We start from the raw sequence: 16274 nt of genomic DNA, 5'->3' as shown, positions 1-16274 counted from the left end.
ATTGATTCCAGTCCAGCCATTGCTATGAGCCGTCCTCCCTCCCTTCACATTGTGAATATAGCCAGACACTGCACTGCAGTAATAGGGTGTAGATTTGCCACAGCGTGGGTCCCCTCGACGTCTTGCTGTTAATTACATTGTCTTAGCTGTAGCACATATGCTCAGGTTCAGGGCCATAAGTCACTGTGGTCTAGTGTAAAGACAGAGGGCCGCATCCCAAACAGTACCCTAGTCCCTACATCTTCTGACCAGAGCCCTATGAGTCCTGTAGTGCACTGTAAAGGGAACAGCCATTTGGGACACAGACAGAGAAGGGCTGCTGCCTGCTGCAGTAATGTTTAGTCTGTTATCAACAGTTGGAGGACAGTTGGGTGTCATGCTGCAGCATCTGGCTCTGTATACTCAATTATAATTCAATGTTTATTTTTTGTGAAACGAATGCTGAAGTTGTATGCATATGCTTTACTGTCCGTATGCTAGGTTTTCTTTTGGTTAACAAATGCTGCATTGTTATGGGTATGCAGTATATGCCATATGTTGAAGTGAATTTGAAGAAGGCGTGTTTTATTGTCTCCATTTCCTTGGTGACAAGTCACATGTCAATCTAATGTCTCTTTAACACGAAATGACACAATGTATTGTAATCCTAAACTGTACGTGAGGGAATAACACTCTTTCTCATTAGATAATGGATACAAGCATGGATGTTATAGGTTGCAACCAGCGACAGACTGCATGCAGTTCAGTCCATTTGGTATATAGAGATCCATCCAATATTATGCGTGGTGTCAGGATTGCAACAGATTGGATGGTTGAATGGGATGTCTGGATTTGATGGCAATTCAACCAGCCTCGGGGACAAGCAGCATGGAGACAGTTTAAATTGCAGTTCCATTTCCTAGCTTGGTAACGGTTGGATGTTGGTTCTGTTTCAAACGGCACCCTATTCCCTTTATAGTGCACTATATTTGACCAAAACCCTATGGGGCTCAGGTAGGTAATAGGGTGCCATTTGGGACGCAGATAGTGTCTCCTTGAAGTAAGACATCCGTTGTCAATCTGCTGGTGTCTCCAGAGATCTGAGGAGTCCTGTACGAATGCATTTCAGACACATTATTAGAATACCCATGGACATGAATAGGACTTGGATGGTGAGAATGCATTCTAGAGATTGTTACTTTATGTTGTGTGTAGTAAAACTGCTTTTCCCCCCAAACTATCACTGTCAATACTGCAGAGAAGTCTAGACCAGTTATATGCTACTTATATGCCACTGCTATACTGAATATGGTAACACTTTACTTTACACCCAGCGTCATAACTATGTCATAATATGCCATAACAGCTGACACAACTTGTCATAACCTGTTATAATATGGTCATAACACTGTCATGACACATATTTAGACCTGTTGTGACATATATTGAGTTATTTTATGGCTGGTTATGACACCTACATAAGAGTGTTAAAACCCACAAAACAATACATTCCATTACACCATAGCCTACTCTTCAAAGGTATGTTTATGTTATATATTTTATTTTTAATTGACCATATTAAAGTATCATTGTAATTGTGCAAACATTGATGCCGGACATGCACCTACACCAATGCTCTGTTACTGAAGACTGGGATGAATGCAGGAGCAGATTTCAGGAGCAGGACAAGACACCCTCTTTTAGACTGATGACTGACATAAGGTTATGTACATGACAGGCCTATCTGGTTTATATGATTATGATGGTCATAATGCTTCTTGACAGTGTCATATAGTCTGTTTTCTTAGTCTAAGTAAAGTGACACAGGATGTTCATAATGCTACATGACAGGGAAATAAAGTGTATTTTCTACAAATTATTTCAAATATGATGCAGCATCTGGCTCTGTATACTTCTTGTTTTTAGCTGATAGGAGTGGAAGCCGGTGGGTTCGTCTGCTGCAAAAGCCCATCAGTGACAAAGACTGAGGAGCTGTGCATTCTGAGATGTCTTTCTGCCCACCACTGTCATACTGTGCCTTTATCTGCCTGTATGTGGCCCGCCTATTAGCTTGCACCATTCTTGCTATTCTCCTTTGACCTCTCATCAACAAGCTGTTTTTTTGCCCACAGGCCTGCCGCTGACTGGATGGTTTTTGTTTGTCACACCATTCTCAGTAAACCCTAGACACTGTCGCGCATGAAAAGCCAAGGTGGCCGGCCGTTTCTGACATACTAGAACTGGTATGCCTGGCATCGACGATCATACCGAGCTCAAAGTCGCTTAGGTCACTCGTTTTTCCCATTCTAACGATCACTCGAACAGAAACTGGATGTCTCGATGCCTGTCTGACTGTTTTATATAGCAGACCATGGCCACGTGACTCACTGTCTGTAGGAGCGAACCATTTTGGTGAATGGGTGGTGTACCTAATAAACTGTTAATATTGTCTTCCTAGTAATTGTTAATTATTAATCATTCCGTGATGATAAGTAATGGTAAAAAGATATCAACAACAACGTGTCCATTCTGTTTCTTCTACTGAAGACTGTAGTACTGTTTTAATGTTATTTTAGAAAAAGATACACAACTTTCTTATTGTAAAACAAATATTGAATCTTTATTTTACTTTGGTTAAAAAAAATATATAAGTGAATGTATATGTGTTCTCTATATGTGATTAGTAAAAATAAAGAAAAATCATTGAAAGAGTAGGTGTGTCCAAACTTTTGACTGGTACTGTATGTTATATGTGTTATTTACAGTACCAGTCAAATGTTTGCACAAACCTACTCATTCAAGGATTTTCATTTATTGTTGAATAATAGTGAATACATCAAAACTATGAAATAACACATATGGAATCATGTTGTAACCAAAAAAGTGTTAAACAAATCAAAATATATTTTAGATTTTAGATTCTTCAAAGTAGCCACACTTTGCCTTGATGACAGCTTTGCACACTCTTGGCATTCTCTCAACCAGCTTCACCTGGAATGCTTTTCCAACAGTCTTAAAGGAGTTCCCACATATGCTGAACACTTGTTAGCTGCTTTTCCTTCACTCTGCGGTCCAACTCATCCCAAACCATCTCAATTGTGTTGAGGTTGGGTGATTGTGGAGGCCAGGTCATCTGATGCAGCACTCCATCACTCTCTTTCTTGGTCAAATAGCCCTGTATGTTATATGTGTTATATGAGAGCATCCTGACCGGTTGCATCACCGCCTGGTATGGCAACTGCTCAGCATCTGAACGTAAGGCGCTACAGAGGGTAGTGCGAATGGCCCAGTACATCACTGGGGCCAAGCTTCCTGCCATCCAGGACCTATATAATAGGCGGTGTCAGAGGAAAGCCCATAAAATTGTCAGAGACTCCAGTCACCCAAGTTATAGACTGTTTTCTCTGCTACCGCACGGCAAGCGGTACCGGAGCGCCAAGTCTAAGACCAAAAGGCTCCTCAACAGCTTCTACCCCCAAGCCATTAGACTGCTGAACGATTAATAAAACCGCCACTGGACAATTTACATTGACCCCCCCTTGTACACTGCTGCTACTCACTGTTTGTTTGTTACCTATGCATAGTCACTTCGCCCCCACCTACATGTACAGATTACTTCAACTAGCCTGTACCCCAGCACACTGACTTGGTACCGGTGCCCGTTGTATATAGCCTCATTATTTTTATTGTGTTACTTTTTATTTTAGTCCAGTTGGTAAATATTTTCTTCTTCTTGATCTGGTTAAGGGCTTATAAGTAAGCATTTCACGGTAAAGTCTACACTTGTTGTATTCGGCGCATGTGACAAGTAAAGTTTGATTTGATATGTTAAATGACATCTATGCAATATCCTTGTCTTCTCCCAGTTGTCCAGCAGGTTTCATAGGGGACTTCTGTGAGATGGACGTTAATGAATGCTGTTCAGATCCATGTCTCCACGGGGCAATCTGCCGAGACCTGCTTAACGGATACCTCTGCCACTGCAGGGCAGGTGAGTACATTAACTAAGATTGGTAACAGTTATAATGCATTACAAGGTGGTTATAATGAAGCAATAAGGCCCAAGGGGGTGTGGTATATGGCCAATATACCACGGCTAAGGGCTGTTCTTAAGCGTGACGCAACGTGGAGTGCCTGGATACAGCCCTTAGCCGCGGTACAGTATATTGGTCATATATCACAACGTGGAGTGCCTGGATACAGCCCTTAGCCGCGGTACAGTATATTGGTCATATATCACAACGTGGAGTGCCTGGATACAGCCCTTAGCCGCGGTACAGTATATTGGTCATATATCACAACGTGGAGTGCCTGGATACAGCCCTTAGCCGCGGTACAGTATATTGGCCATATATCACAACGTGGAGTGCCTGGATACAGCCCTTAGCCGCGGTACAGTATATTGGCCATATATCACAACGTGGAGTGCCTGGATACAGCCCTTAGCCGCGGTACAGTATATTGGCCATATACTGTACTGTACCACAAACCCCCCCATGTGCCTTGTTGCTATTATAAACTGGTTACCAACATAAACAAGTAAGTTTGTTTCATACCCATGGCATATTGTCTGATATACCACAACATTCAGCCAATCAGCATTCAGAGCTCTAACTACCCAGTTTATAATGCATTCTATGACCTGGTTCATGGCTACCTCTGCCACTTCAGGGCAGGTAAGTCACTATACAACAACTAAGATCGGGGGTGCAACTCAATAGTAGGAAGGTGTTCCTAAAGTTTTGTACACTCAGTGTATATATTAATGTTATATGAAATATATACCTGGTTAACGCTACCGCTCTAACTGCAGGGTAGGTAAGTTACTGGAATGTAGATTGGTTACAATAAGTCACTGGACATGGACACAGATCGGCTTTATCGCTATTCTAGCAGGCCTATGTGTTGCAGAATACTGATGTTGTACAATGATGATTGACATTATCAATCATTTTTTTATGATTCAAAGCAAATCAGTTTTTCATCTCACAGTAAATTCAGATAACAGGCCTAGATCTCTTGCAAAACATGCTGCAATAGATTATAAATCATTTTCTTCCCACTTTAATTATTTATGGTGAAGAGCTAACACAGCATCTCTTCAGGTGTGGGTGGATCAATACTTGTATCTTGCTTACAGCTAAAGCATTAATTTGACATTTTTACACTTTAGTCATTTAGCAGACAGATCTGTGTCTGCACCATGTGCTCTCACTACTGGTGTCCACCAGGGCTCAGATCTGCCGCTTGACAGTACCACAGCTTACAGTGTAGTGGGCAGTAACACAGTTGAAGACAGAAGTTTACATACACCTTAGCCAAATACATTTAAACTCCGTTTTTCACAATTCCTGACATTTAATCCTAGTAAAAATTCCCTGTCTTAGGTCAGTTAGGATCACCACTTTATTTTAAGAATGTGAAATGTCAGAATAATAGTAGAGAGAATGATTTATTTCAGCTTTAATTACTTTCATCACATTCCCATTGGGTCAGAAGTTTACATAAATTCAATTAGTGTTTGGTGGCATTGCCTTTAAATTATTTCACTTGGGTCAAACATTTCAGGTAGCCATCCACAAACATCCTACAATAAGTTGGGTGAATTTTGGCCCATTCCCCCTGACAGAGCTGGTGTAACTGAGTCAGTCAGGTTCGTAAGCTTCCTTAATCGCACACACTTTTAAAGTTCTGCCCACACATTTTCTATAGGATTGAGGTCAGGGCTTTGTGATGGCCACTCCAATACCTTGACTTTGTTGTCCTTAAGCAATTTTGCCACAACTTTGGAAGTATGCTTGGGGTCATTATCCATTGTCCATTTGCGATCAAGCTTAATCTTCTTGACTGATGTCTTGAGATGTTGCTTCAATATATCCACATAATTTTCCTCCCTCATGATGCCATCTATTTTGTGAAGTACACCAGTCCCTCCTGCAGAAAAGCACCCCCACAACATGATGCTGCCACCCCCGTGCTTCACAGTTGGGATGGTGTTCTTCGGCTTGCAAGCCTCCCCCTTTTTCCTCCAAAAATAACAATGATCATTATGGCCAAACAGTTCTGTTTTTGTTTCATCAGATCAGAGGACATTTCTCCAAAAAAGTACAATCTTTGTCCCCATGTGCAGTTGCAAACCGTAGTATGGCTTTTTATATGGCGGTTTTGGAGCAGTGGCTTCTTCCTTGCTGAGCGGCCTTTCAGGTTATGTCGATATAGGACTCGTTTTACTGTGGATATAGATACTTTTGTGCCTGTTTCCTCTAGCATCTTCACAAGGTCCTTTGCTGTTGTTCTGGGATTGATTTGCACTTTTCACACCAAAGTACGTTCATCTCTAGGAGACAGAACGCTTCTCCTTCCTGAGCGGTATGACGGCTGCGTGGTCCCATGGTGTTTATACTTGCGTACTATTGTTTGTACAGATGAACGTGGTACCTTCAGCTGTTTGGAAATTGCTCCCAAGGATGAACTAGTTCTACTTTTTTTTCTGAGTTCTTGGCTGATTTATTTTGATTTTCCCATGATGTCAAGCAAAGAGGCACTGAGTTTGAAGGTAGGCCTTGAAATACATCCACAGGTACACCTCCAATTGACTCAAATGATGTCAATTAGCCTATCAGAACCTTCTAAAGCCATGACATAATTTTCTGGAATTTTCCAAGCTGTTTAAAGGCACAGACAACTTAGTGAATGTAAACTTCTGACCCACTGGTATTGCAGTACAGTGAATTATAAGTGAAATAATCTGTCTGTAAACAATTGTTGGAAAAATTACTTGTGTCATGCACAAAGTAGATGTCCTAACTGACTTGCCAAAACTGTAGTTTGTTAACAAGAAATTTGTGGAGTGGTTGAAAAATGAGTTTTAATGACTCCAACCTAAGTGTATGTAAACTTCCGACTTCAACTGTATGTGTATATACAGTGTACATGATATTATAAATACCTCATTTGATTTGTAATTAGATTAAGCAATTAGCCTATTAAAATGTTTATCTGACTCCAAAAGAGAATTAAAATATACACGTAAGCATTAGGCAATGAGTTGATGTAGACTAGCAAGAATGGATTCACATACAAGGCATTACATTTAAGAAACAAGCATTATAAAGCATTATTCCAAGCCTATAGACACTAAGGTTAACTTACAGGACAAAGCATGAACAAAGAGATGCTTATTAGACCAGAGGCCTAGAAGCCTAAGAAATGAGAATTGATCATTCAACCTTCCTCCATGGACTGGATACAGGATAAGAGACAGAAAGAACAAAAGCATTTAATTCCATTTATAACATATGAAGGTGCAACCCTTCCAACCCAAAACCAACTACTTTTGACCAATCAAACGATACTAAGTTTACAGTGTAACCTGACCACCAAGGCCCAATCTCCACAGGGTGTCAAAGCATCTTGTGTGGGGGATGAGACCAATGTAAATAAGACAGAATTCCTGAGAGGATCATACAACCTTTTTGCATAGAGTAATTCAGAGTTCACCCTGTACAGATACAGTTACCACAGAGGTCATACATCCATATAGATAGCATCAGAGTTATCCTCAGTGAACAGTTACCACAGAGATCATACATCCATATAGATAGCATCAGAGTTATCCTCAGTGAACAGTTACCACAGAGATCATACATCCATATAGATAGCATCAGAGTTATTCTCAGTGAACAAGTTTCAGATACATGACCAGACATTAATAATATAGTATTATTCTGTAGCATTCGATAGTCCTCTGAATATTGTAACGGAGAGAAACATTTTGGCCCCTCAGAGGGGGAAGGGTTGACTAGTCATTTGCCATTGTCCTCTGTCGTCCAACTCCAGGTGTCAGAGAGCACATAAATTAGGGCCGAGCCTACAACAGCTGCCGCTGAAAAAACACAGAAGTACTACATTTTACATTTACATTTTAGTCATTTAGCAGACGCTCTTATCCAGAGCGACTTACAGTAGTGAATACATACATTTCATACATTTTTTCCGCGTACTGGTCCCCCGTGGGAATAATACTAATTGCGTAGCAGAGGTGAAAGACACACCTCCCAGCACTGATTGCTGATTGCCTGGCAGAGGTGAAGAAAACATCCCCTACAATACACCACTCCCACAGATTAGCAAGACTGTTACACAAATAGGCCTGAAACTAATCCACAAGTCCATAATGACAGTCACAAGTACTGAGCAGTCAGACAGTTCAAACAGCAATGATTAAGTAGAGTAATATGTCAAATACAACACTTAAATGCAATTGCCCTACAAGACAATACCAGCATCTACTTATTGGATTAAAAAAATACTTTCTGCTCTTGTAGGAGCTGATGTCCTTCTAAACACCTAGCCTATAGCCTCATCAAAACACCTAGCCTATAGCCTCATCAAAACACCTAGCCTATAGCCTCATCAAAACACCTAGCCTATAGCCTCATCAAAACACCTAGCCTATAGCCTCATCAAAACACCTAGCCTATAGCCTCATCAAAACACCTAGCTTATAGCCTCCTCAAAACACCTAGCCTATAGCCTCATCAAAACACCAAACCTATAGCCTCATCAAAACACCTAGCCTATAGCCTCATCAAAACACCTAGCCTATAGCCTCATCAAAACACCTAGCTTATAGCCTCCTCAAAACACCTAGCCTATAGCCTCATCAAAACACCAAACCTATAGCCTCATCAAAACACCTAGCCTATAGCCTCATCAAAACACCTAGCCTATAGCCTCATCAAAACACCTAGCCTATAGCCTCATCAAAACACCTAGCTTATAGCCTCCTCAAAACACCTAGCCTATAGCCTCATCAAAACACCAAACCTATAGCCTCATCAAAACACCTAGCCTATAGCCTCATCAAAATGTATGTGACACTTATCTCCCTTTCGCTCATGAACCTTTTGTTGTGTGTGTGTGTGTGCCCCCCAAAAAAGAAGCAAAGCAGCAAATCGAAGGAATCTGATTGATATTCTCTTAAGAGGGTGGTGGATGTGAGTGAAGCTAGGGCTCACCGCACTGCAAGTACACACACACACATCCCACCTCCCTACACACTGCGGTGCTCAGTCTGTGGGCTTTGTTCCTTGGCAGGTTGGACAGGCCTTCACTGTGAGTTGGACATTAATGAGTGCCTTCCGCAGCCCTGCAACCAGGGGATGTGCATCCAGAACGAGCCTGGCTACGGCTACACCTGTTTCTGTCGTCCTGGATTTGTGGTGAGGCTTACCCAGCACACTCTTCCCTTATTTCATCCTTCTCTCTATCCTCCTTCATCCCTGTTGCCTCCCCCTCTTTCTCTATCTCTGTGTGGATCTCTCTCTCCCCCTTCTTTCCTTTGCTCTTCTCCACGTCTGAAATGTTAGCATTTCTTTCAATATGTTCTTCATCTTCTTTCTTCTCCCAGAATGTGATGGTATTATATTTACCCTCCTAGTCATGAGCAGGATAAGGCAGTTCCATCTGGCACCCTATTCCCTATACAGTGCACTACTTTTGACCCGAGCCCTATGAGCACTAGTCAACAGAAGTGCACTACGCAGGGTGCCAATTGACAATAGGGTGCCATTTAGGCCATGTTCAGAGAGAGGTTATTTAGTTCAGTCTCCACCACTGTAGATGTCATCCGCAGGCGTTTGTGATCATCTCTCCTGCTGCTACACATCATTTACACCCTTATTAAGGTGGCCTGAATCCTAATGTCTTCCTTACCAAGGCCATATGTTTCTCAAATTGAACCCTATTCCCTGTGTAGTGCCCTACTTTTGTCTATGACCTCACATCATAGATGGAATTATGCTAATGGCTAATCAAATAAAGAAATATTTCTGTTAGATCAGATTATATAGCTATGGTATAATGTCTATATATTTGACTATTTCTATGGTCAACTAATGTTTATCTATATTTCTGTTTCTATAGTCTAACGTCTATCTCTGTTTTACATGTACAGGGGAGGAACTGTGAGCACAATTACGATGACTGCCTGGTCCAGCCGTGTCCAGGAGGATACTCCTGTGTTGATAGTATCAACGAGGTCAGCTGTCAGCCAGCCGAGGGAGACATGTCCTCTGTGCCCTGGGAGCCTTCTATGACACAAACCCCTCGGGGATCCCTGCTCACCACGTCACCAATGTCACCAGTGTCACCGTACAGTGAACAACCAACAGGTATGGAGGTCAATCGTAAAGACCACAGTCATATAACAGTTGGGTCAGTACTTTGTGGTCAGGTCAACCGTAAGATCAGTCGTTAGATCACACAACCATAACCTGGTTATTTTATAACACCAATGACATAACACCAGTGTCACCGTAAAGTGTGAATCCAGTGGAGGCTGAACCACCAACAGGTATGGAGATCAGTCATTGAACTACTGTTACGGTTGGTTCAGCACAGCCTGTATGTGATAGTATGTGCTGTTATAAGGATAATGATATAAGGATGTATGTTTCCATGCTCACAACACCACTGTCACCAGCGTACTGCAAAGGTGATAAATGCAGGGTATTTTGTGTTGATAGTGTTACGGAAGCAACTAGATGGCCTATTGTTAACACTGTACTCGGCTAAGTCTAGGGCTTCATAATGGTTCTGTAACCTGATTGGATGTGTGCTTTAATGTGACAAGTAAGCATATGCAACCAGGTGTTGAATGTATGTACCCAGGGGACATCAACCTCACCCTGGTCCAGGGTCAACTATGTTATGGTGTGCATGTACCCAGGGGACAGCAACCTCACCCTGGTCCAGGGTCAACTCTGTTATGGTATGCATGTACCCAGGGGACAGCAACCTCACCCTGGTCCAGGGTCAACTCTGTCATGACCTCTTGATCGGACATTCCAAGCAGATTAGTTTATTTGTTCAAAAGATTACCAAAATAAACACGTACACAAAAGGAAACAAAAGAGGCATGCCTGAACTAAAGATTCAAAACTCAACCTCGTGGCCTCATGGTCACCAAATAAAACCAGCAGCTTCACCTCTTGCCAGCTGGGACACTGACTGACCCGTCACCTGATGACGTGCTTATCAAGGCCTCCTGGCAGAGCACAGCCCTTGACTTGGTTGGTGCTGCCACCTGGGGGATGGAGTGTGGAAGTGTATCCTGGTAGAGTATGTTGCTAACACTAAACTACCTCGCCATATCTTAACAGTAGGTCAACCATAAGATCGCAGTCCTATAAATACCAGTTGGGTCAGCACAGCTTTGTCCAAAATGGGTTATTTTATTACGCCAATGTCATAACACCAGTGTTATAATGTCATAACACCAGTGTTATAATGTCATAACACCAGTGTCATAATGTCCTAACACCAGTGTTATAATGTCATAACACCAGTGTTATAACACCAGTCTCAGAAGGTCATAACACCAGTGTCATAATACCATAACACCAGTGTCATAATGTCCTAACACCAGTGTCATAATGTCCTAACACCAGTGTCATAATGTCCTAACACCAGTGTCATAATGTCCTAACACCAGTGTTATAATGTCATAACACCAGTGTCATAATGTCATAACACCAGTGTCATAATGTCATAACACCAGTGTTATAACACCAGTCTCAGAAGGTCATAACACCAGTGTCATAATACCATAACACCAGTGTCATAATGTCCTAACACCAGTGTCATAATGTCCTAACACCAGTGTCATAATGTCCTAACACCAGTGTCATAATGTCCTAACACCAGTGTCATAATGTCCTAATACCATAACACCAGTGTCATAATACCATAACACCAGTGTCATAATGTCCTAACACCAGTGTCATAATACCATAACACCAGTGTCATAATGTCCTAACACCAGTGTCATAATACCATAACACCAGTGTCATAATGTCCTAACACCAGTGTCATAATACCATAACACCAGTGTCATAATACCATAACACCAGTGTCATAATGTCCTAATACCAGCACATGTAGCACCCTCAGATTTAATCAAAAAGAAAGAAAGCACAAATTAGCTAATAGGCCAACTTGTTCTGCAAATCAATTCATTAAAAATGTAATACTGACAACAGCAAAAAATAATATGCCAAACAAACTCAACTCCATATAACAAGTATGATGATATTAGACAGTAATGCGCTTCCTCACCGAGAGAGAATCGAAATAAATAAGTTGTGTTAGAGGTTTGAGAAACTCATGAATATATCTAAACTAGGTCACTATCTAAACAGCCCCAGTGCCCTTGGTGCTGCTGCAAATAGACTCAGAGTCCTTCTGCAGTCTGCAGCACTCCTTGGCACCTCCGAATGGAACCTTAGAATACTCAGCTACCGACCAGTTAACCACATAGGTCTACTCAGTTCTATCAAACATTTACCAAATAGAAGAAGAAAAATGGACACTTTTATTTGTCTCGTACCTCCATGTCATACATTGGAAGCAAGCATGTGAATATTAAACAGTGAGGAAATAAAACGTTCATATCACACATACACTACATGACCAAAAGTATGTGGAGACCTGCTCGTCGAACATTTCATTCCAAAATCATGGTCATTAATATGAAGTTGGTGCCCCCTTTTGCTGTAATAACAGCCTCCACTAGATGTTGGAACATTGCTGCGTGGACTTGCTTCCGTTCAGCCACGAGCATTAGTGAGGTCGGGCACTGATGTTGGGCGATTAGGCCTGGCTCACAGTCGGCATTCCAATAAATCTCAATGGTGTTCGATGGGGTTAAGGTCAGGGCTCTGTGCAGACCAGTCAAGTTCTTCCACAACTATCTTGACAAACCATTTCTGTATGGACCTCGCTTTCTGCACGAGGGCATTGTCAAGCTGAAACAGAAAAGGGCCTTCCCCAAATTGTTGCCTCAAAGTTGGAAGCACAGAATCGTCTAGAATGTCATTGTATGCTGTCGCGTTAAGATTTCCCTTCACTGGAACTAAGGGGACTAGCCCGAACCATGAAAACCAGCCCCAGACCATTATTCCTCCTCCACCAAACTTTACTGTTGGCACTATGCATTCGGGCAGGTAGCATTCTCCTGCAATCCGCCAAACACAGATTCATTCCGTAGGACTGCCAGATGGTGACGCGTGAATCATCACTCCAGAGAACGAGTTTCCACTGCTCCAGAGTCCATGGCGGTGAGCTTTACACCACTCCAGGCTACGCTTGGCATTGCACATGGTGATCTTAGGCTTGTGAGCCGGCTGCTCGGCCATGGAAACCATTTCATGAAGCTCCCCACGAACGTTCTCTTGTGCTGACATGCTTCCAGAGGTAGTTTGGAACTCGGTAGTGAGTGTTTGCACAAGGACAGACCATTTTATACCCGCCACGCGCTTCAGCACTTGGCGGTCCCATTCTGTGAGCTTATGTGGCTACCACTTTGCGGCTGAGCCGTTGTTGCTCCTAGACATTTCTACTGCACAAAAAAACACTTACAATTGACTGGAGCAGCTATAGCAGGGCAACATTTGACAAACTGACTTGTTGGAAAGGTGGCATCAAATGATGATGCCCGTTGAAAGTCCACTGAGCTCTTCAGTAAGGCCATTCCTTACTGCTAATGTTTGTCTATGGAGATTGCATGGCTGTGTGCACAATTGTATACACCTGTCAGCAATGGGTGAGGCAGAGTACCCGAATCCACTAATTTGAAGGGGTTGTCACATACCTTTGTATATATAGTGTATACTCCGTTTTATGTGGATTTGAAACATTGAGGAAAATAATTATAACGTATTCTCTTATCACCATATATGAGACATTGGAAGCAAAGAAAGTTAACAATAGTTTAATCTCCTGCCTGTTCAAGGTCGAACTGTACTTTCTGTCCTGGACAATAGTGTATACAAACCTGATGTACTGTAGCGTTGCAGGATGAGGATCAATGAGGATCCTGTATAGCAAAGACAGAACAGAGGTTTTCTAAGGGACTCTATGGCTGCCTCCCAAATCATACCCTATCCTCTACAAAGTGTTACTATATGGACCAATTAGGTGCCTTTTGACTAGTAAAACTTGATGACAATTCTGTCATAAAGAGCACAAGTTCAACTTAATGAAAAACACAGAGGAAGATGTCAGCTTGATGTGGAAACGTCATTCACTTGTTCTCATCCTGTACAATGGTTGACCGTAACAGGGTTGACGAGTTCATATTAAATCAGCCATAAATCCCCTTGAAATGGAAGCTTGTTGTGTGCAACAGAGAAGGGCAATTGAATTCAAGCTTCAGAAAAAATAAAGTAAATTGTTCAAACATTTAATTTTTTTATTTAACTAGGCAAGTCAGTTAAGAACAACTTCTTATTTACAATGATGGCCTACCCCAGCAAAACTCAGACAACGCTGGGCCAATTGTGCGCCGCCCTATGGGGACTCAGCCAGGAACCAGGTACTGGCAGTGATGTCTCTAGCACTGAGATGCAGTGTCTTAGACCACTGCGCCACTCGGGAGCCCATTTCTGGCCTGTCTATCTGTGGGTAACATGGTTGACGTGTTATGATCAACCTACTCAGTTTTCCACCACAAAACACCAGAAAATGGCAAAAAACAGTTGAATCAGCTCACCTGCTTTTATAAAATATATTTAAAAAGGAATATTTTCACTGGATTAAAACAAGAGTTCAGTTCAGGTAACAGGGTTGACCTTAAAATGAATCACTAATAACAATAAATAAATGATCATCTTCAGAAATTACTGTCAAAGCAACAACATAACTAGGACTTTACAATGATGGTGAAACTTGGAGAAATGTTGGGGTTAAGTGGGTTAAAATCTTACTAGAAGTCACGAAGGATGCACAGAAAATGCTGAATTTTGTCACTAACAAGTTTTTATTCATATTAAAAATCTGATGTATTGAATTCTCCATGTGATCTATATTAAATGGCACTTCATGTAATATAACAGGCTTTTAAAATTCAATATTTGTAAACAATTTCTACTTAAAAAGGAACTAATTTTGTGGAACCCCCCCTATATGGAATATTGTAAATAACCCGGTTATTATATGGAGTAGTGCACGATATGTCACCCACCACCTGGATTCGGTCCTTATGTAGCAACCATTTGAAATTGTGTTTTTACATTGGATAAAAGTAGAGACTCAGAGCTACAAAATGGTATATCATACACTACATTTGAGGAACAATGGGAAAGTAATTCTGCTTTTAAAGTTGATCAACTTGTAAACTCACTTTTGAGAAAATGGCCTTTGAATGTTTTGGTATCTAGTGAAGAGCTCTTCTTTGTCTACACCCATTCAGCATCGTTCACACCCTCTAAAGCTTTAGCCCCACCCATCTCGTTTCACTCTCAGAGCGCACACTTGACGCTCTGGCCGATGATTGGATAACATGAAAACAGCCTAGCCAGCTCTGCTGGCAACAATTTCATTGGAATGCAGCCAATGGCTTTCTTTATGGTCTCTACAGTATGTGAGATAGTGTTGAACTCAGTATAGTGGAAGATGATGGGCACCTTAAAATCCGCACACCACTCTTGGAGGAGAAGGAAAGCTTACAGCAGATAAACCTCAATAATGATCGTCACAGCCCAGACCTGTTATCAATGTCTGCCACGTTTAACAGGGATGAAATGACATACTGTAAACTGTGTCCTATGAACTGATTTACAGTAACAGGGATGAAATTACATACTGTAAGCTGTGTCCTATGAACTGGTTTACAGTAACAGGGATGAAATGGCATACTGTAAGCTGTGTCCTATGAACTGGTTTACAGTAACAGGGATGAAATGGCATACTGTAAACTGTGTTCTATGAGCGGGTTTACAGTAACAGGGATGAAATGACATACTGTAAGCTGTGTTCTATGAACGGGTTACAGTAACAGGGATGAAATGACATACTGTAAGCTGTGTTCTATGAACCGGTTTACAGTAACAGGGATGAAATTACATACTGTAAGCTGTGTTCTATGAACTGGTTTACAGTAACAGGGATGAAATGACAAACTGTAAGCTGTGTTCTATGAAACAATTTACAGTAACAGGGAGAGCAAACGTACTCTGTTTATTGTGCTCTGTTTCTCCATCCATGATTTTGGTCCAAGTTGTCATGACAATGCGCTGGCGGGGAAAAATGTTTGTTGCTTGTGGCTTGATTGAACCATTTTATGGGGTAAAAGTGTGGTAATTGGTTAAAATTGCGATCCCAATTTTTCAAGTGCAGTGATTTGACTGTTTTATGTGGTATTCGTGCAGTGATTGGTCAATTTTGCAAAGGCTTTCGTAATATGAAGAGAATTGTTGATTTTGTAAAAAAAAAAAAAAAATGTGATTACAGAA

General features: G+C 41.5%; 2 protein-coding genes across 2 annotated transcripts in view; both read left to right on the top strand.

Moving 5' to 3' along the window:
- Window positions 1-3865, top strand: part of LOC115153628 (protein eyes shut homolog) — a 220383-nt gene extending 216518 nt beyond the window's left edge. Inside the window, exon 32 of the mRNA XM_029699265.1 lies at window positions 3846-3865. Within this exon, the coding sequence (XP_029555125.1) occupies window positions 3846-3865 (20 nt within the window). The remainder of the gene's footprint in view (window positions 1-3845) is intronic.
- The window catches only part of LOC115153627 (protein eyes shut homolog), a 234015-nt gene continuing 221589 nt past the window's right edge, over window positions 3849-16274 (top strand). The window contains exons 1-3 of the mRNA XM_029699264.1: window positions 3849-3970; window positions 9079-9203; window positions 9938-10154. Coding sequence (XP_029555124.1) covers window positions 3880-3970; window positions 9079-9203; window positions 9938-10154 — 433 coding nt within the window. The 5' untranslated portion in view covers window positions 3849-3879. The remainder of the gene's footprint in view (window positions 3971-9078; window positions 9204-9937; window positions 10155-16274) is intronic.

This window comes from Salmo trutta, chromosome 18 (genome assembly GCF_901001165.1).
Source record: "Salmo trutta chromosome 18, fSalTru1.1, whole genome shotgun sequence".
NCBI classification, from domain to species: Eukaryota; Metazoa; Chordata; class Actinopteri; order Salmoniformes; family Salmonidae; genus Salmo; species Salmo trutta.
This window is presented reverse-complemented; position numbering and strand designations above follow the sequence as displayed.